Source organism: Saccopteryx leptura, chromosome 13 (genome assembly GCF_036850995.1).
Source record: "Saccopteryx leptura isolate mSacLep1 chromosome 13, mSacLep1_pri_phased_curated, whole genome shotgun sequence".
NCBI classification, from domain to species: domain Eukaryota; kingdom Metazoa; phylum Chordata; class Mammalia; order Chiroptera; family Emballonuridae; genus Saccopteryx; species Saccopteryx leptura.
The window spans coordinates 38,310,897-38,330,341 of record NC_089515.1 but is presented as its reverse complement, the minus strand read 5'-3'; the positions used below and the strand labels follow the sequence as shown (position 1 = coordinate 38,330,341).

General features: G+C 43.0%; 1 protein-coding gene across 1 annotated transcript in view; it reads left to right on the top strand.

The window, feature by feature from the left end:
- IQGAP1 (IQ motif containing GTPase activating protein 1) overlaps window positions 1-19,131 on the top strand; it is a 112,874-nt gene extending 93,743 nt beyond the window's left edge. Inside the window, exons 30-38 of the mRNA XM_066355761.1 lie at window positions 368-500; window positions 1,481-1,583; window positions 2,423-2,558; window positions 3,146-3,233; window positions 6,152-6,364; window positions 6,996-7,162; window positions 9,624-9,746; window positions 14,704-14,812; window positions 16,792-19,131. Coding sequence (XP_066211858.1) covers window positions 368-500; window positions 1,481-1,583; window positions 2,423-2,558; window positions 3,146-3,233; window positions 6,152-6,364; window positions 6,996-7,162; window positions 9,624-9,746; window positions 14,704-14,812; window positions 16,792-16,905 — 1,186 coding nt within the window. The 3' untranslated portion in view covers window positions 16,906-19,131. The remainder of the gene's footprint in view (window positions 1-367; window positions 501-1,480; window positions 1,584-2,422; window positions 2,559-3,145; window positions 3,234-6,151; window positions 6,365-6,995; window positions 7,163-9,623; window positions 9,747-14,703; window positions 14,813-16,791) is intronic.
- The last annotated feature ends 314 nt before the right edge of the window (window positions 19,132-19,445 follow it).

The following is a 19,445-nucleotide window of genomic DNA, read 5'->3' as shown; positions in this document are numbered from 1 at the left end:
AGGAAAAAAAACATAAAAATAATGGTTCTGCATTGTCACTGGCACATGCCACTTTATAAGCAGAGAAAAGCTAGAGAGTTCTTTTAATATCTGTAAATTGAACATTCTGTTTAATTTCAGGGTGTTGTGTTAGAGATAGAGTTGGTTCTCCTAATGACACGGGTGTTTGAGCGGTTGTGGGTTGAACTAAAACTCGGTGGGAGCAAAGTTCTTAGAGCCGGTGTCTCAAGGCTGTCAAGCATGGTAAACATGCAGCTTTCTCTAGAATCACCTGTCTGGACTGGCTTCTGTTTGAACACGTTGTTCTCTCGCCAACTTCTCACACTTCTGTCACTTGTTGGGGTCTGGCTTTTATGTTTCTTTCCAGGCGTTTTTTTCAGACTGCTTGCGATGTCCCAGAGCTGCAGGATAAATTTAATGTGGATGAGTACTCCGATCTCGTGACCCTCACCAAGCCAGTGATCTACATTTCCATCGGGGAAATCATCAACACCCACACAGTAGGTCTTTTTCTTTGGTTACTTAATTTCATCGCTCTGCCCTTGATTGCCTCCCCTGGCTGCTCCTTACGGTTACACCTCACCTTCCTTTGATCTTACTGACATCACATCTGCCTTGCTGTTTGTTATTCTTAACAATTCTTCTAGTTTCTCAAAGTGGCCCTCTAGGCTGGTTGTTAAACATGAAGTTGCTGAGCCCAGCACAGGCCTCCTGAACCAGAAACCCACGTGGGCTCCAGACAGCTGTTATGAGCGCTAGCCTAAGGGCTTGATAAACGACCTGTTTCTGTCCCTTCCTTTTCCCTGGCTTGTACTTCTTTTTACTCTGTGTTATTTTTATAACATGAATAGAATGTCAACTTTTTCCTCTCTGTCGCCTTTTTTCCGTTGGGTGCTCCCTCTTCCCACAAATACTTTTAATTCATTCCTTTCCTATTTGGTGATATACAGAATAGGAAATGAGAAAATAGATAAAATGTAAATGAAATTTCAGGTATTGTCATTTCTGAGTATATCACTTGAGATAATAGACTCTTACAGGTTTTGCTTGAGTGCCTCCAAGATAATGACATTGACAGGGTATACACTTTCTCTGAATTAAAGGTGGTGTATACTACAGACATTAAGGAAAAGTATGACAGTTGTTTGAACTGGTCGTAGGGCACATCGATGACTTTGGACATGGACGTCTGTGGGCTTCCTTGTTCTCTCTTACACAGGACATATTTAAATCCCCTATGCCCATAAGGTTGAGAGAGTACCAGTGCTTTCTCTCCACACATGATAAGTCATCCCACAGAGGCCAAGTGTGATGCTTTATGTATTGCTGATTTGGGTAGGTTTGCTGAGGATTGGCTTGTCAGTTCTTTGAAGGAGCTCTGTTTTCTAACCCCCTGTTGTTCTGTTTGGGAGTGTGGGTGGGGATAGGGGCTGACGGGCTGAGTGCGTGAATGGGATTGATCTCGTGGTGTTCAATGCAGCTCCTGCTAGATCACCAGGATGCCATTGCCCCGGAGCACAATGATCCGATCCACGAGCTGCTGGATGACCTTGGCGAGGTGCCCACCATCGAGTCCCTGATAGGTAAGGTTCTGACGTACCTGCCCAGAAATAAGGGGGGGACTCTTAACAGAGAAGTGTTGTAATTGGCACCTCCTCTATGTCTGCACTGTTCATGCTCTGAATATACATTAGGGAAGAAAATAAACATGATCCCTGCCCATGAGGAACTGATGGCCAGTGGAGGAGGTCATTTTAAATGTGCGTGTATACATAATAACGTAATTAGAAGTTGTAAGTCCTATAAAGGAAATGAGCAGAGAGAATTATAATAGTGTTAAAACCATTGTCAAACATTTATAAAATTATTTTATTATAAAGTCTTTGCATTTATCATTTAGCATATATACATATTTTATTTTTATTTTATTTTATTTTTTAGTCAGAGAGATAGACAGTAATAGACAGACAGGAAGTGAGAGAGATGAGAAGCATTAACTCAGTTGTGGCACCTTAGTTGTTCATTGATTGCTTTTTCATGTGTGCCTTGACCAAGGTCTCCAGCTAAGTGACCCCTTGCTCAAGCCTGTGACTTTGAGCTTAAACCAGAGACCATGGGGTCATGTCTATGATCCCAAGCTCAAGTTGGCAACCCAGTGCTCAAGAGGGATGAGCCAGCACTCAAGCCGGCAACCTTGGGGTTTTGAGCCTGGTTTCTCAGCATCCCAGCTCAATGCTTTTTCCATTGTGCCACTGCCTGGTCAGGCTATTTTCTCAGTAAGAGGTACCATTGCCCCAGTGCTCATGATGGATTATTCAAGTATCTCCTTAGACTTGCATTATCTTTTACTTGTGTTTTTATCTTCTCTCCAGCATCTCCTGTCTTTATTATACTGGTTCTTTCTATCCTCCCAAAACTTTAGGAGAAAGTGCTGGCAATTTAAATGACCCAAACAAGGAGGCACTGGCTAAGACAGAAGTGTCTCTCACACTGACCAACAAGTTTGATGTCCCTGGGGATGAGAATGCTGAAATGGATGCCCGGACCATCTTACTGAAGTGAGTACTGAAAGTGGGAAGCATGAAATCAGTGTAACCCAGCCATCCTTGGCCTTGGTGTATGAATCCACTGTTCATACCTGAAATGGTCATCTTGGCCTTTGTAAGCCTGTCATAACTGTGGTCATTTCATATATTATACTGGGCATAGGACTTATCTGTCTTATTTGCCAATAAGATGCTAAGGTGAAATTTACAGCTTAAAATTTTTTTCTTCTTAAATTTATTGATTTCAGAGAGAGGAAGGGAGAGAGAGAGAAACAATGATTTGTTATTCCACTTCTTTTGCTTTCATTGGTTGATTCTTATATATGCCCTGATCAGGGATCGAACCTGCAACCTTGGTGTATTGGGACAGTGATTTAACCAACTGGGCTACTGGGTCAGGGTGAAATTTACATCTTGAAAATTTTAGCCTTAGTACCCACTCTGTTGTAATTGTATAAAAATATCTAAGGCCTTAAGTACCTGGTATTAGCAGCTGCCCAGTGGCACCTTTGGGAGGTGGTGTTTGGACCACTGCTGCTTAAGTCTATTGAGAAGTAGAACATCTGCTAATATTTAAATGTATCCTTTATTTCCTTTAGCACAAAACGTTTAATTGTGGATGTCATCCGGTTCCAGCCAGGAGAGACCTTGACTGAAATCCTAGAAACACCAGCCACCAGTGAACAGGTAAAATTTAGGGATTTAGCATATACCGTAATAAGGTACAGAGATGCTCCCATGATAGGGGGACACAGATAGCAAGAGGTGATGGCCTGGGGAGATCGGGGGATGGTGGTGGTTAAAGCTTGTTGAGAAAATCGTTAGTTCTCAATCCAGAGGCAGATGTTCTTAGGGCATAAGGCTCATTGGCACTTACATGTATTGTGTGTGTGTGTGAGTTTTAATTTAACCCAACCCAGAATCAATGCATCTACCCCGTAATTTATTAAATGTTATATGGTTAGAGTTTTGTTTAGTGCCTTGGTACATAGAATAAAAGTACAGGATGTGGCTCTTAAACTCAACAAATCCATGATGTAGGTGGGGAAATGTGATATATACACCAGAAACAATTAGGAAACCTTTAACAGTTAACTGTAGTATTGGTTGTAAACATGCTAGAAGTTCCAGACGGAGTCCATTGAAGAGCAAAGCATCAGAACGAAGTAGGACTGAGCCACACTTAGAAAGAATGGCTAAGCTGTGGGACAGCAGCGCCAGTGCAGGCAGGAGGCTGCATGAGAACCGGCAGAAAGGGCTGGTGGGATGTGCCCAGACCTGCTTCTCAGAGTGAAGACGGAGGGTGAAGATGAGTGAGAGCTAAAACACCAGAACAAATTATGCAGAACTCAAAACCTGGATGGGAATTTGGCACCAGAGAGATACGGGGTAAAGAGCCTTTGTAACCTTGGGGACCATTTAATGCTAACTAATTTGGCAGTGACATCAGAGCACATGGTAGTTGAGTCACCTAGGTGTGTGCTAAGGTCCCAGGCCTGGCTGCTTGTGGGAAGGGATGGATGAGTCACCTCATGTTGAAGACTCCTGTTTCACATTCTCATAAAATAAGAAAAGTAGGTCAAGTCATTCATTTGCAGAGTTTGAACATAGAAATACTTTCTATTAAGTGGTAATTTACTTGGAAGCCCAATATATATATAAAGGAGGTAAAATTGGAGCTACTCTGATAGCAGCAGGCATGGGGCCTTTGAAACCCCACTTTCTGAAACTCTGTGGTACCTGTGGGATTCTTTCCAGGCTGCACAGAGGACTGTTTAAAAACCACTGTTTTAGGCCCTGGCCGGTTGGCTCAGTGGTAGAGCGTCGGCCTGGCGTGCGGAAGTCCTGGGTTCGATTTCCGGCCAGGGCACACAGGAGAAGCACCCATCTGCTTCTCCACCCATCCCCCTCTCCTTCCTCTTTGTCTCTCTCTTCCCCTCCCACAGCCGAGGCTCCATTGGAGCAAACATGGCCCGGGCGCTGGGGATGGCTCTATGGCCTCTGCCTCAGGTGCTAGAGTGGCTCTGGTCGCAACAGAGCGACGCCCCCTGGTGGGCGTGCCGGGTGGATCCCAGTCAGGCACATGCGGGAGTCTGTCTGACTGCCTCCCCATTTCCAGCTTCAGAAAAATACAAAAAAACCCCACTGTTTTAAATGACTTCTCTGCTTTTAGAAGCTGTGATGATTGCTGAATAGATAGAGTGTGTGAGAGGCAAGAAAAGAGACATAAGCAGTAGCTACGACTTGTTTAACCTGCAAGGAAGTTAAAAATGAGGGAGGAGGGCCCATCTTTACTGAGAACCTGATACTAGTTTGGTGCACTCACCTGTTCTTTCTTTTAGCCCTTGGCTTTCTCTGGGTGAGAGGTGAGTCTTTCTGTCCTCTTTATACCGAGGACGACACTAAGACCCTGAGAGGCTAAAGAACCTGCTCAAGGTCATATGCTCATTGTGGCAGAGCCCAGATCGGGGTCCAGAGTCTATGCTGTTTGCTTTCTGTGCTGCAGAGTAGCCTTGACATTAGGGGGAAAGACAATAAGGGGAAGGGAAACACTCCAATTTGGGAGGAATTACAAGCCACTCCAAGTGTGATTAACCCAGTACAAACAGCTCAAAATATGGCACTGGAGTCTTAGTGACAGGGTCTAGTAGCACAGCGGTGACCACTGAATTATTGAGAGTGAACATTACAGAAAACCAACCCTAGGTCACTTGCGGGTACCAAACCCATACTCAAGGCAAGAGGAAAATGCGGAGATGAGCAAGGTGACAACTAAGAAAAGGCACTGGATTTGGGGTGGAGGATGGTAACTGGCGATGAGAGCGGTAGATACAGAACGCCCCTGGCAGAGAGTTATAAAGAAAGAAGAAAGTGCTGGGTTGTATGTCGGGCCAGGGCATACTGGGAAAACGTTGCGTATTGACTAGGAAAGAGAAGACTCAAGGGAAAGTGTGTGTGTTTTCAAGATACTGGCATTTGCAGCTTGTTTAAAAGCAGAGGGAAGGTCAGAACATGACTCAGCCTGGACAAGGTGGCCAAAAGAATTAGCAGGAATATACTGAGCACTGGATAACACTGTGTTTCCCATAAAATTAAACAGGTTTCGTGTCCCATAATGTGACGGGGGGGGGGGGGGGGGAATGAGGGATTTTGTAGCCAGTAGAGCCCAATCTTGTACCTAAGAGCCCAGCAGAGAAGCCCTGAGAAGCCAGATGATTAAAAGATGGAAAGAGATCTGCCTCTGCTTCATGCAGTTTCTTTCTCTTGTCAGCTGTCAGCTAAGTTTGTTCCCTCTGTTTTCAGAATGCAGTTTGAGAGCTAGGTAAATTTGGGTGCAGTTATGCTACATAAATTCAGGGTTTGGATTGATGTACTGAATTGACCAGGAACTTCTTTTGTCTTTTCTTTTTGGGAGAGAGAGAGTAAGAAGCATCAACTCATTGTTCCACTTGATTGTGCCATTAATTGCTTCTCATATGCCCTGACCAGGCTTGAATCGGGCCCCTTGAGGTCGGTGTCCAGCTGGGGTCCTCAGTGCTCCAGGAAGCCGCTTTACCCACTGTGCCACTGTCCAGGGCTGGAACTTCTTTTTTTCTTATGTGTAGGAAGCAGAACATCAGAGAGCCATGCAGAGACGTGCTATTCGTGATGCCAAAACTCCAGACAAGATGAAAAAGTCAAAATTTGTCAAGGAAGACAGCAACCTCACTCTTCAGGAGAAGAAGGAAAAGATTCAGTCGGGCTTGAAGAAGCTAACGGAGCTTGGGACCGTGGACCCAAAGAACAGATATCAGGAGCTGATCAATGACATTGCCAAGGTACTGCTTTGGGGGTCCGTGATGGCCTGGCCACGTCTGTACAGCTCTCTCAGGGCCTTGTAAAGAGACAGTAGCTGTTCCAATGACAACCTACCTCTAGTTCACAAGCAAATTAGTGTTCTTCCCTCTGAAGAATCATGTCTAATTCTTTGAACATGAGGGCCTTGCCCACCCTTGGATGACTTATTTCAGAGCCTAAATTTATAGGAAGAGGGCCAAACTAGAACTTCCCATGTTTCAGTTTGTCTTTGGCCTCTTTGGAATATTCCAGATTTTTTTAATGATTTCTGTGAAGTATAAATTCACATTGAGTTGATCATGAAATTTTTATTTTTCTTCCTCTCCTGAGAAGATATTTAAGAGGTTTAAACCAACTTTGCAAGCAAATTCTAAGAAGGTGGAAGTCTCTAAAAGTAATAATTTGTATTTTCTCCCTACCTTTAGAAAATACAAATGGGGGGAAATGGATGGGGTCTGAATGTCTTTGTTAATTATTGAACATGAGTTGCTGCCAGTTAAGAATGGGTGGTCAGGCAAGGCAGAGTGAAGTGCTGCTGGATTCTAGTGTTACTGATTGAAGAAGCACATAACATCTGTCAGTATTGTCCTCATTTTGATGATTGTGTCCCAGGATATTCGGAATCAGCGGAGATACCGACAGAGGAGGAAGGCCGAGCTGGTGAAACTGCAGCAAACGTATGCTGCTCTGAACTCGAAGGCCACTTTCTACGGGGAGCAGGTGGATTACTACAAAAGCTACATCAAAACCTGCCTGGATAACCTAGCCAGCAAGGGCAAGTGAGTACTTCTTCTAAGGAATCTGTGTCAGGGGCAAAACTAGAGGCAACTGAAGTGATACGGGGCATGGTTACTTAAAACACACTGGATCTATATTACATTAGGTCTTTATTTTGCCTCTAATCATTTGCATAAATTTGTGGTCCCATTTGTTATTGTATGGTGCACATGGAAACGTGTGGGGGATTTCAAGGGTATTTATTTCTATGCAGTTCTTTTTCCAAAATATCTTCCTGGCCCTAGAAATGGAAGAGTCATGATGGATGTTATCTAGTTGTCTGGAAACCTGGCTATGCTTCAAAACCAGTTAAGGGATATTAAACTTTTTGGCTCTCCAGCTTCACTCTATACCTCCTGGGGACAGGGTCCCAGTCCCCAGCTCTCCTGGCTGCTGAGGAAAGTCTGGTACAGCCTCTCTGGCACAGGTCAGCAGCCAGCAGCCTGCCTGTTTGATAGGGAGGGAAACTGAAACCCAGAGAGCGGGGTACTAAGTGTAGGTTCTATGTGTAGTTTAGTTTAGTTTTTGCTCCTAACTTTTCATTTAAAAAATTTCAAAACTCGGACAGGTTGAATAAACAGAAAAATAAATACCTACATACCTTTTGCCTAGATTCACCTGTTTTTTAACATTTTGCCACATCAGCTGTCTCTCTCTTTCTCTTTCAAAAATCAGGTCCATTTTACCCAGCTTGCTGGGCTGGTTCCTATTTCCTTTTGACATGTCCCCATCATTCTTGAGAACTTCCTGACTTTACAGGGCAAGATGTGTCTGCTTCAACTTGTATTTTCCCCTCCCCAGGCTTAGAGTTAGCTTTTTCTCCAAATATTCCTGCTTCCTTTTAATGAAGAATGGTATATTTAGAAACCAAGATTTAGGCGCCAAGTGTGCACATTGCCATGGCAGCATCGTGGCTTCTAGGCCTGCTAAGACATAGCTGGGGTGTCATTTCTTTTTTAATGGCTGCCTAGGGTTCCACTGTGCAGGCAGGCAGGCAGGTAGGTAGGTAGGTAGGTAGGTAGATCAACTAATTCAATAAATTCTCCATTGATGGTCATTTACATTATATCCAGTTATTTATTATAAAAACCTTTGCAACAGATAACCTGGTACATAAGTCATTTTGAAAAATGTGGGCATATTTTTTTTTTTTTTTTTTCTTTTTCATTTTTCTGAAGCTGGAAACAAGGAGAGACAGTCAGACAGACTCCCGCATGCGCCCGACCGGGATCCACCCGGCACGCCCACCAGGGGCCACGCTCGGCCCACCAGGGGGCGATGCTCTGCCCATCCTGGGCGTCGCCATGTTGCGACCAGAGCCACTCCAGCGCCTGAGGCAGAGGCCACAGAGCCATCCCCAGCGCCCGGGCCATCTTTGCTCCAATGGAGCCTTGGCTGCGGGAGGGGAAGAGAGAGACAGAGAGGAAAGTGCGGCGGAGGGGTGGAGAAGCAAATGGGCGCTTCTCCTGTGTGCCCTGGCCGGGAATGGAACCCGGGTCCTCCGCACGCTAGGCCGACGCTCTACCGCTGAGCCAACCGGCCAGGGCTAATGTGGGCATATTTTTAAATACAAATTCCTAGAAGTAGAATTACTGGGTCAAAAGTTTTGGCCAGTTGTAATTTTGATAGCTATTTTAGTTACCTTCTATAGGAATGCTGCCAGCATCTCTAGCCCCTTGCTTGAGATACCACCACCCACCCTTATGAGTCCCAATTCCCTGAGTTGGTTGGTTGGTTTTTACTGACTTCTAGAGAGAGAGAGGGAGAGAAAGAACCATCGATTTGTAGTTCCACTTATTTATATTTTATTGGTTGACTCTTTTCTGTGCCCTGTCCAGGGATTGAACATGCAACCTTGGTTGTATTAGGACAACACTAACCAACTGAGCTAACCAGCCAGAGCCCCAAATCCCTGGTTTTCACTTATCTATTTTTCTTTTATTTACTTTTCTTACCACTCTTCTGCCTCAATTGTTCCAATAGCTTCTAACATCTGTTTCTTTTTCTTTGCTCTTCTCTTCTTCCTCTGTAATAGCTATGCTGGCTTAAACTCTTTTAACAAGTCCTTATTCAGAGATGTTTATACTTTGTCTCTGCACAGTCGAGGGGCTTATAGTGACTCCCCTGGGTTTCAATACAGTTTCACCAGGCTGGCATTAGGAGCCCTAACACTTACTGGTATGTTCTGAGGTTCTGTGAGGGACATAGAAAGATTAAAACACTGTCAAATTTATGGTGTGTTCTCAAGTGTAATTTAAGTTAAAGACAAAATCAACTTAATCTTTCCCCTGTTTTGCAATGATAATTGTGCTTAGTCTAGTCCTAATATTTATTTGCCATTTTAGAATTGGTATGTTACTTACATTTGTGTATGGGAAATTCATTTTCTGACCTCATATCCTTGAATTATCAACAGGATTGAAGTAGATATTTATAGAAAGTGACATGATATCATTTTTATAGGGTCTCCAAGAAGCCTAGGGAAATGAAAGGAAAGAAAAGCAAAAAAATTTCTCTGAAATACACAGCAGCAAGACTACATGAAAAAGGAGTTCTTCTGGAAATTGAGGACCTACAAGTGAATCAGTGAGTATTTTTTACCTTTTTTTTCCTTTTTTCTTCCTTTTTTTTTTTTTTTTTAGTGAGAGGAAGGGAGGCAGAGACAGACTCCTGCATGCGCACCGACTGGTATCTACCTGGAAAGCCCAACGTGGGTGCGATGCTCTGCCCATTTGGGGCCCTTGCTCTGTTGATACCTGAGCCATTTTAGTGCATGAGGCAGAGGCCATGGAGCCACCTTGAGCGCCTGGGGCCAACTAGCTGTACTTGAGCTATGGCTGCAGAAGAGGAGGCAATATGCACATTGCCATGGCAGCATCGTTGCTTCTAGGCCTGCTAAGACATAGCTGGGGTGTCATTTCTTTTTTAATGGCTGCCTAGGGTTCCACTGTGCAGGTAGATAGGTAGGTAGGTAGATAGATCAACTAATTCAATAAATTCTCCATTGATGGTCATTTACATTATATCCAGTTATTTATTATAAAAAAACTTTGCAACAGATAACCTGGTACATAAGTCATTTTGAAAAATGTGGACATATTTTTTTTTAACTTTATTTATTTATTTATTCATTTTAGAAAGGAGAGAGAGAGACAGAAAGAGAAGGGGGGGAGGAGCAGGAAGCATCAACTCCCATATGTGCCTTGACCAGGCAAACCCAGGGTTTCAAACCGGCGACCTCAGCATTTCCAGGTCGATGCTTTATCCACTGCGCCACCACAGGTCAGGCAGATGTGGGCATATTTTTAAATATAAATTCCTAGAAGTGGAATTACTGGGTCAAAAGTTTTGTCCAGTTGTAATTTTGATAGCTATTTCAGTTACCTTCTATAGGAATACTGCCAGCATCTCTGGCCCCTTGCTTGAGATACTACCACCCACCCTTATGAGTCCCAATTTTCTCTTGAGAAAAGAGAGAGAGAAGTGAGAAAGAGGGGTAAAGAAGCAGATGGTCACTTTCCTGCATGCCCTGACTAGGAATCGAACACAGGACATACACATGCCAGGCCGACACTCTACCATGGAGCCAACCAGCCCAGCCAGGGTTTTTTATTTTTGTTTTTGTTTTTTTAATCATTTATTTATTTATTTATTTTTACAGAGACAGAGAGTGAGTCAGAGAGAGGGATAGACAGGGACAGACAGACAGGAATGGAGAGAGATGAGAAGCATCAATCATTAGTTTTTTTCATTGCACGTTGCAACACCTCATTTGTTCATTGATTGCTTTCTCATATGTGCCTTGACTGCGGGCCTTCAGCAGACCGAGTAACCCCTTGCTGGAGCCAGCGACCTTGGGTTCAAGCTGGTGGGCTTTTGCTCAAACCAAATGAGCCCACGCTCAAGCTGGTGACCTCGGGGTCTCAAACCTGGGTCTTCCGCATCCCAGTCCAACGCTCTATCCACTGCTCCATTGCCTGGTCAGGCCAGCCAGAGTTTTTTTACTTTGTTTTATACATTGATTTTTTTTTAACTTATTCCTGCATTTATCACATCTTTATCTTAATGTCTTTATTTCTCTTAGCTGGATGATCAGTTTTACATTTTTCTATCTATATATATTTATGTGCAGATTTAGATCTAATACTCAGAGGCAATTGTTTGTGGTTAACAGGAAGTATTTCTTTGCCTTGTTTGTGGAATATTTGTATTAGCATGTTTTCACACCTGCTGTGTGGATCCCATCTTAATTTTCCTCTTTAAAGAAGGAAACTATTTATTGGCCCTGGCTGGTTGGTTCAGTGGTAGAGCGTCGGCCTGGCATGCAGGAGTCCTGGGTTCGATTCCCAGCCAGGGCACACAGGAGAAGTGCCCATCTGCTTCTCCACCCCTCCCCCTCTCCTTCCTCTCTGTCTCTCTTCCCCTCCTGCAGCCAAGGCTCCATTGGAGCAAAGTTGGCCTAGGCGCTGAGAATGGCTCTGTGGCCTCTGCCTCAGGTGCTAGAATGGCTCTAGTTGCAACAGAGCAATGCCCCAGATGGGCAGAGCATCGCCCCCCTGGTGGGCGTGCCGGGTGGATCCTGGTCGGGCGCATGCGGGAGTCTGTCTGACTGCCTCCAACTTCAGAAAAGTACAAAAAAAAAGAAGAAAAAAAAGAAGAAAGCTATTTTTTCCATTTCTTCTATTTCTAAACAAAGAGATCTTATAAAACTGAAGCTCTGCCTGACCAGGTGGTGGCACAGTGGATAGAGTATCAGACCGGGATGCCAAGGACCCAGGTTCGAGACCCCGAGGTCGCCAGCTTGAGTGTGGGCTCATCTGGCTTGAGCAAAAAGCTCACCAGCTTGGATCCAAGGTCACTGGCTCGAGCAAGGGGTTACTCGATCTGCTGAAGGCCTGCGGTAAAGGCACATATGAGAAAGCAATCAATGAACAACTAAGGTGTCAATGAAAAACTGATGATTGATGCTTCTCATCTCTCTCCATTCCTGTCTGTCTGTCCTTATCTATCCCTCTCTCTGACTCTCTCTCTGTCCCTGTAAAAAAACAAAAAAACAAAAACTGAAGCTGTGTGTCCATTAAACAACCACTCATTCCCATTTCCTAGCCCCTGACAGCTGCCATTCTGCCTTATTTGTCTTTTTATGACTGGCTTATTTCATTTAGCATGATGTGTTCTCACAGGTCACCCATGTTGTTACATGTGACAGATTTTCTTTTTAAGGCTGAATAATGTTCCTTTGTGTGTATAGACCACATTTTATTTATTCATTCATCCATCAGTGGACTTTTGGGTTGCATCCACCTCTTTGCTATTGTGAATAATGCTGCAATGAACATGGAAGTGTAAATATCAATTTGAGATCCTTGTTTCAGTTCTTCTGAATAAATACTCAGAAGTGGGATTGCTAATCATTAGGTAGATCTATTTTTATTTTTTGTTTTTTTGAGAAACTTCCATACTCTTTTTCATACTAGTTAAAAAAAAACTGTTTAAATTTTATATGTGTATTAACAAAATATTTTCCAATAGTGTCTAAAATGTGTATGAAAGTGCTTTATCTCACTGCTTCCTTTCCATTATTGAATAAAATAATTTTGATTTTTGAGTTCAATAGTTTAAAAAAGTACCTCATTTTAAATTTTGCATTTCTTTCAATTCTAGTGGGTGTGTGTAAGATATGGCTTAGGCCCTGGCTGGTTGGCTCAGCGGTAGAGCGTTGGCCTGGCGTGCAGGAGTCCCAGGTTCGATTCCCGGCCAGGGTACACAGGAGAAGGGCCCATCTGCTTCTCCACCCTTCCCCCTCTCCTTCTTCTCTGTCTCTCTCTTCCCCTCCCACAGCCAAGGCTCCACTGGAGCAGAGATGGCCCAGGCGCTGGGGATGGCTCTGTGGCCTCTGCCTCAGGCGCTAGAATGGCCTGGATGCAACAGAGCGATGCCCCAGAGGGGCAGAGCATTGCCCCCTGGTGGGCATGCCCGGTGGATCCCGGTCGGGCGCATGCGGGAGTCTGTCTGACTGCCTCCCCATTTCCAGCTTCAGAAAAATGAAAAAAAAAAAAAAAAAGATATGGCTTAACTGTAATTTCCCTGGTATTGTTTCATTTGGGGATCTTGTCTTTTTGGGGTTTTTTTTAACGAAGGAGAGAGAAAGAGAGGGTCAGACAGGAAGGGAGAGAGATGAGAAGCATCAACTCATAGCTGCAGCACCTTAGTTGTTCACTGATTCCTTTCTCATATGTTCCTTGACCAGGAGGGTCCAGCTGAGCCAGTGACCCCTTGCTCAAGTCAGCAACCTTGTGTTCAAACCAGCGACCTTGAGCATCAAGCCAGCAACCTTTGGGCTCAAGCCAGTGAGGTCATGTCTGTGATCCCACGCTCAAGCCAGCAATCCCATGTCAAGCTGGTGACCTCGGGGTTTCAAACCTGGGTCTTCTGTGTACCAGGTTGATGCGCTTTCCACTGCGCCACCGCCTCATCAGGCTTGGAGATTTTTTGTTGAGCACTTTATGTATTTTTCAGATTTGTTTCATAAGATTTATTATCTCTTATTTTGTCATCATTTTCTACTACTATTCAAGTGCCTACCATTATTTGCCTCTCTTTAATTTGCTATTATGGGCTTAGAAACTAGATAACAAACTAAGTCAGTTAAAATAGAATTATTTATCACAGAAAATAAAGATCTTTAAGGAATAACCCATGAGGATTTCCTGTTGAGTAAAATACATGTATTCTTAGTGCTTCTTTTGATCTTTCATGCTTCTCAGCTTTGTTCACAATAGATAAAGTTGCTCCATAGATAAGTTCTAAAAATCTGAGGTGACATACTGTGATCACTTGGACAACAGCATATTTTTCACTTTTTTAAAAAAACATTTATTGGGCAACACTAGTTAAAATTATACAGGTTTCAGGTGCACAATCCTACAACACATATTGTGTGCTCACCCCCCCACACACACCTTCTGGTGCCATAAAATTTACAGGCATGTAGCATGTTGAAAATGAATGATTAATACATTCAATAATAGCAGTTTATCTGTGTGGCACTCAGCGCATTATAACTGTAACCCACTCTCTCCAGAAAATCTATTCTCTTAGTTCTTTTTATTCTGACCCCCTTTTATTTTTTTGCTTACTTTCTCCAGTCTTCAAGCATGTGTGTACTCCAGTACACACCCCCGCCACCTTCTCCTTCCAGCCCAATTTGCTCTGGATTCTCCTTTTATCCTGGTTTCAGCAGGGGCCACGCACAAGGTCAATAGAGTTCCTCTGACATCATCCCTTCAGAGGCCATTGGTGACATTTCAGCAGTCCTTCTTTCCGTAGAAAGTGGGTACTACAGGGATGGGGTGCCATTTTCTCCACATCCAAGCAGGTGGTCCTTAAATTTCCATACCACTTCACCTGCAGACATCCTTGGACCTTCAATTTGTACCCCTTGTCACTTTTGAAGACATTGTTCGTCTCCTTTTTGCATTTCACAGGCTATTTTTATATGAGGACATAAAAATCACACCATTATGATTTTATGTTTCAACAGGTTTAAAAATGTTATCTTTGAAATCAGTCCAACAGAAGAAGTTGGAGACTTTGAAGTGAAAGCCAAATTCATGGGAGTTCAGATGGAGACGTTTATGTTACATTATCAGGTGGGTCTGCACCAGGTAGAACTGCAGCTGGGTCTGGAGTGGTCATGTTCTTGTCCAAGTCGGACAGTCGAGAGTGTGGAGACCATTTGGGGGAAGTGGTCCGTGTGTGGTGGTGAGCTGGGCTCCACACCACAGAGAAAGGCGCTGTGTCTGGATTCTGTGTGTCTGATTTGGTCTGTCTACTCTGAGATGTAGAAATCCTCAGAAAGCAGTTGCCTGAAGCTCCCACTTAGTATTGACACTAAATTGAGCCAATGTGTTGGACTCAAACTAAATGCTTAAGTATGAGTCTTCAACAGTTTAAAATTATAAGCCTACTCAGTAGCTTGACATCCTTTTTCTAAAATATTTTGATTTGGTATAGGTGCTTAAAGGAGCATTTCTGACAAGATGTGCATAAATTGCATCTTTGTAAACTGAATCGCATTTTAAATTCAAAATGGATGCTGCAGTGAATCATTTTCTAACACAATTACTCCTGGGTTTTATTCTGCAATGTCTGTATATTTTATGCATTAAAAATTATCAGGATGATAGGAGAATTCCTAGGGAAAGTGCAGCTTTATGTGTGTAGCGTTTCAGAGTCGTTTCCCACCTCTGCCTGCACTGCTCCCCTCTGCCGGTGCCTTTCTCTGAACGTGCGTGTGGGCTTGTGCACGGCTGTGCTCTCTCACTAGGAGCTGTCCCTTCCCTCTCCCTGTTTCCTTCTGTCGTTTATTGTGGTACTGCCTTGAAGCCTTGGGTCAGCCAAGCCGCAAATGGTCCCCTCTTTGCTCCACAGCCGTTAGGAGCAGCCTCTGGTACCACAGTGCTGACTTACTCTCCTCTCACCCCCACACTGCAAAGCCCTTACCACCACGTAATATTGCTTTGTTTCCTTCTCAGTGACTTGTAGACCATCCAAACCTGTTCGCTGACATGCGAGATAGTTTTGTGATGCACATAACTAACTTGAGTACTTATACAAAAAGCTTATTATTCCCTCAGTTTCCCCAAATTCTTACAGGCTGGCCAGGCTGCCTCATGTAATGTGGTCCTTCTTGTGCAGTTCGGGAGATCTGACTGCCAGGGATGAGGTGTTATGTTCAGCACAGGTGATGTGCCGGAGTCCTGGTCTTCATGGAGCTGCTGGGATTTCATGGAATTGGTTGAACTTTTGGGGGCCTTTCAGACCCTTTGAGTTTTGTTTTCTTATCACCACTCTGAAAATTGAAGGAAGAGATGACCCATCAGATTTCCTAATTTGTTCTGGACAGTGGGGTGGGGTGGGAAATGCAGGGCTTTGCAGTCAGACCCTGATTCTGCCCAGCCAGCCCCGTCCACACTGGCAGCCGATCACTTACTCCCCGAGCCCAATCTCTCAACTTGGGATAATCACCCCTCCTGGGATTTCTGTCACGACTATAAAGGTACCTCATAATGCGCTTACACAGTATCGAGTACATGGTAGACACCTGGTAAACATTTAATCCTTTCTTTCTCCCGTGCCTTTGGATATAAAAGCTTTTTCTTGTGAAGTAGAAATTAAGACTCTAGTAGATGTTGTCTCACAATATTACTGACCTTGTCTTATTTTCAATGATTAGTCTGGTTCATTGGGGTTTGAAATGCCTTCACCTTCTCCAGGTTGAATCGTCACTTAGACAAACTAGAGATATATAGTTGTAAAGTAAAAAGCGTGGATGTGTGTGATAACTGAGCATGCTGCTTCTTCTTTGCATGTTTTGTGTATTGTGATAACAAGCCACATGACTTCTTAACTCTAAATGTACCAAAAAAATCAGTTGACCAGTGTGAGCTTTGCCCGCGCTCTCCGGTGGCTGAGCTGTGGGCTGTTCTGCAGTCAGGAACTTCTTTCTCAGCCTACTTGCACCAAGCCCACGAGGGTACATCACTCCCTCTGGCCCCCTCTCCTCACTGTGTCCTTGCTTTACTTGTCCCACGGACTCGATTAACTGTCAGAATGTTTTCCCAAACAGGACCTGCTGCAGCTGCAATATGAAGGAGTTGCAGTCATGAAACTATTTGACAGAGCTAAAGTAAATGTCAACCTTCTGATCTTCCTTCTCAACAAGAAGTTCTACGGGAAGTAACTTATCCTTTGCCACCAGCCCAGGAGGATAGAGGAAAGAACCCCTCGTGGCTACCTTCCCAGGGCCCTTCTTTACCCAATGGGAGCAAAGACCCAGCCCAAAGTGGTGCCTCAATCTGATAGACTCCCCGTGCCGCCTTTGTAACTCCTCCCACTCTGACTGGACATTTGTAGCCCTTTTTTCTAGTGGAATTGTATCTCAGGCTTAGTCTGACCCTTCTTACTCCTTCATTTCCTTCTATCACTTAGGAAACAGTGGGGACTTTACTAAAAATCTCTTTGTTTCAGTCTTAGAGGTTGCATTACTATATTGTATGCTTTGGTGTTTGTTTTAATCAGCAATAGTGATGGTGGGATTTGAATTCTTATGATTTAAAGGGGAAGCTGTTAGCATCAATAATATACAGACATATAAGATTCACAATGAAAAGGTCAGGCTATCTATCCCTTAGATTGTCATTTAAAAGTGAAGTTTCTTTATATTTTCATTCCATCAGTAAAAATGAAGGATATGGGAAGGTATTTGTCCTCCTCTAATATGCTTCCCTTTATGGGCAGGAGCTAAGAGAAGTCACTGTTTGTGTTCAAAGGAAACCTTTTTAGAAAAGGACAATAATGTTTTTAAATTTCACCATTATGTTTTGCAATTCTGTTAGTATAACTCTCCTGTCAGTGGATAGGAGAGTCCCGTTGATTAAATTCAGCAATTTAAGTAAATTTAGAATGGGCGGAGGCGCCCCTCTCGGCAGGGGTGCCTGCTTGCCTGTGTTGATGCACAGTGATTGCCTGCCTGCCTGCCTTCAGGAAGACGGTCTCTTTGGTCCCTGCAGCAAAGAAGTGGGTTAGCCTAGCATAGGATGTAATTTTTTCAGAACTTTTATGTCTCAAGAGTGCTTTATGAAAGTGTAGATTTATTTCTTAAAATGTGGGTGATAGGAATTTTAAAGATTTATATAATGCTTTAAAGCCTTTAGAGTACTATAAGAAAAGGTATTTTTTAAATTGGCTTATCTGTATATCTGAAATCTTAAAACTTTCTTATAGCCAAACATTAGGATTTATCTACAGGGTTGCAGAAAGAGAATCCTGTTTTAAATAAACTCAAACAAAACCCAGACAACTTAGATTACACTTGCTATTCAAATCTATTGTTTTCCATTTCTTTCTTTTTTGCTGCCCACACTGTGTTTTATTTTATGATCTTCAAGTTTCTGGGTTTAGTAAAAAAAAAAAAAAAAAAAAAATTAATTCTAAACATTGAATTTTAGCAAGTTTTTTTCCTTAGATAAAAAGTCATATACTTAAAAAGAAACACCTTTTTTTGTTTATCCAGGAAAATCTATTAAATCATGCTACTGAGCCTCCATTTTCTCCAATATTTTGGTTCAGTATTTTATCATAAGACATAAAACTTAAGATAAACTAACATTTAAAAATCTACTGATGTATATTTAAAGCCAATAAACTGTTTTGTTAATAACAAATTATGTGATGTGTCCCTATTACACATGTAAGTACTGGAGATATGTTGTTCATAATAGACTGTTTGCTCAGTTGGGTCTGTGGGCACAAATAGAAGTTATCTGAATCTTTACACACTCCAGGCAGGTGAGGGGGAGGTGCCATGGAAGGAGTCCGCACTGCCCTGACCTTGATTTTTGTTGTATTTTGCAAGATGATTATTTTGTAAATTTTTCCCTCAGATTAAAAGATGATGCTATTACAAGTAGCATTGCCTCAGAAACTGGGACCAACCCAAGTGTCGGCCCGTTTGCATTCAACCAGTACTCCCATCCCAAAATCTTGTTGGGCCCCAAGGCCGTATCCAGGACAGACGCTGAGCCAAGTTTACAAATCCTTTAACATTACATGACTTAGCAATTATTTGTAAGGATTATAGTTCCCTTGACACAACTTTTAATGTAAAATAGCACAAAATGAACTTCAAGAATTTTGATTGTGACTAAACATAGAATCATGGTTTTAGTAACATGGAGGCGGCCCAGACACACTCACGTGGCATTGGAACTGCATAGCTCTTAGTACTTTTATTTATTAGCTGTAGCCTTCTCTGTCTGGTCGCTCTCCTTCTTTGACCTTCTCTTCCACCAGCCGTCATGACATTTACCGTGAACTTACTTCCAAGAATTTGGACTGCCCATCAGATTGTTGCAGTACACAATTGCCTTTGTATCTCTTTGTATGAAATAAAAGGTCATTTGTTCATGTTTGTGTTTATTTTTCTCAGTTTCATTATTTGTAGTTCTTGCTAAAAGAGTGTTGATTAGAGTAAGACCTAATAATCAAAACCAACCCTTTATAGTCTTTTGACAGCACAAACTGAAGTCAGCCACCAAATCACCAAATTATCTCAAAGAAATTTTTAACATGTGAGTAGCCTTCTTAAATGTTGTGGGCTTAGAGTAGCCTCAACATAAAAAGTAATAGGGGGTGGGGAGAATAAACGTAGCGTTACTGAGTTCTGATTGGCTAGTGGCTGAACGTTTAAACTTGCAGCAGTGTTTAATGTTAAGTGGCAAC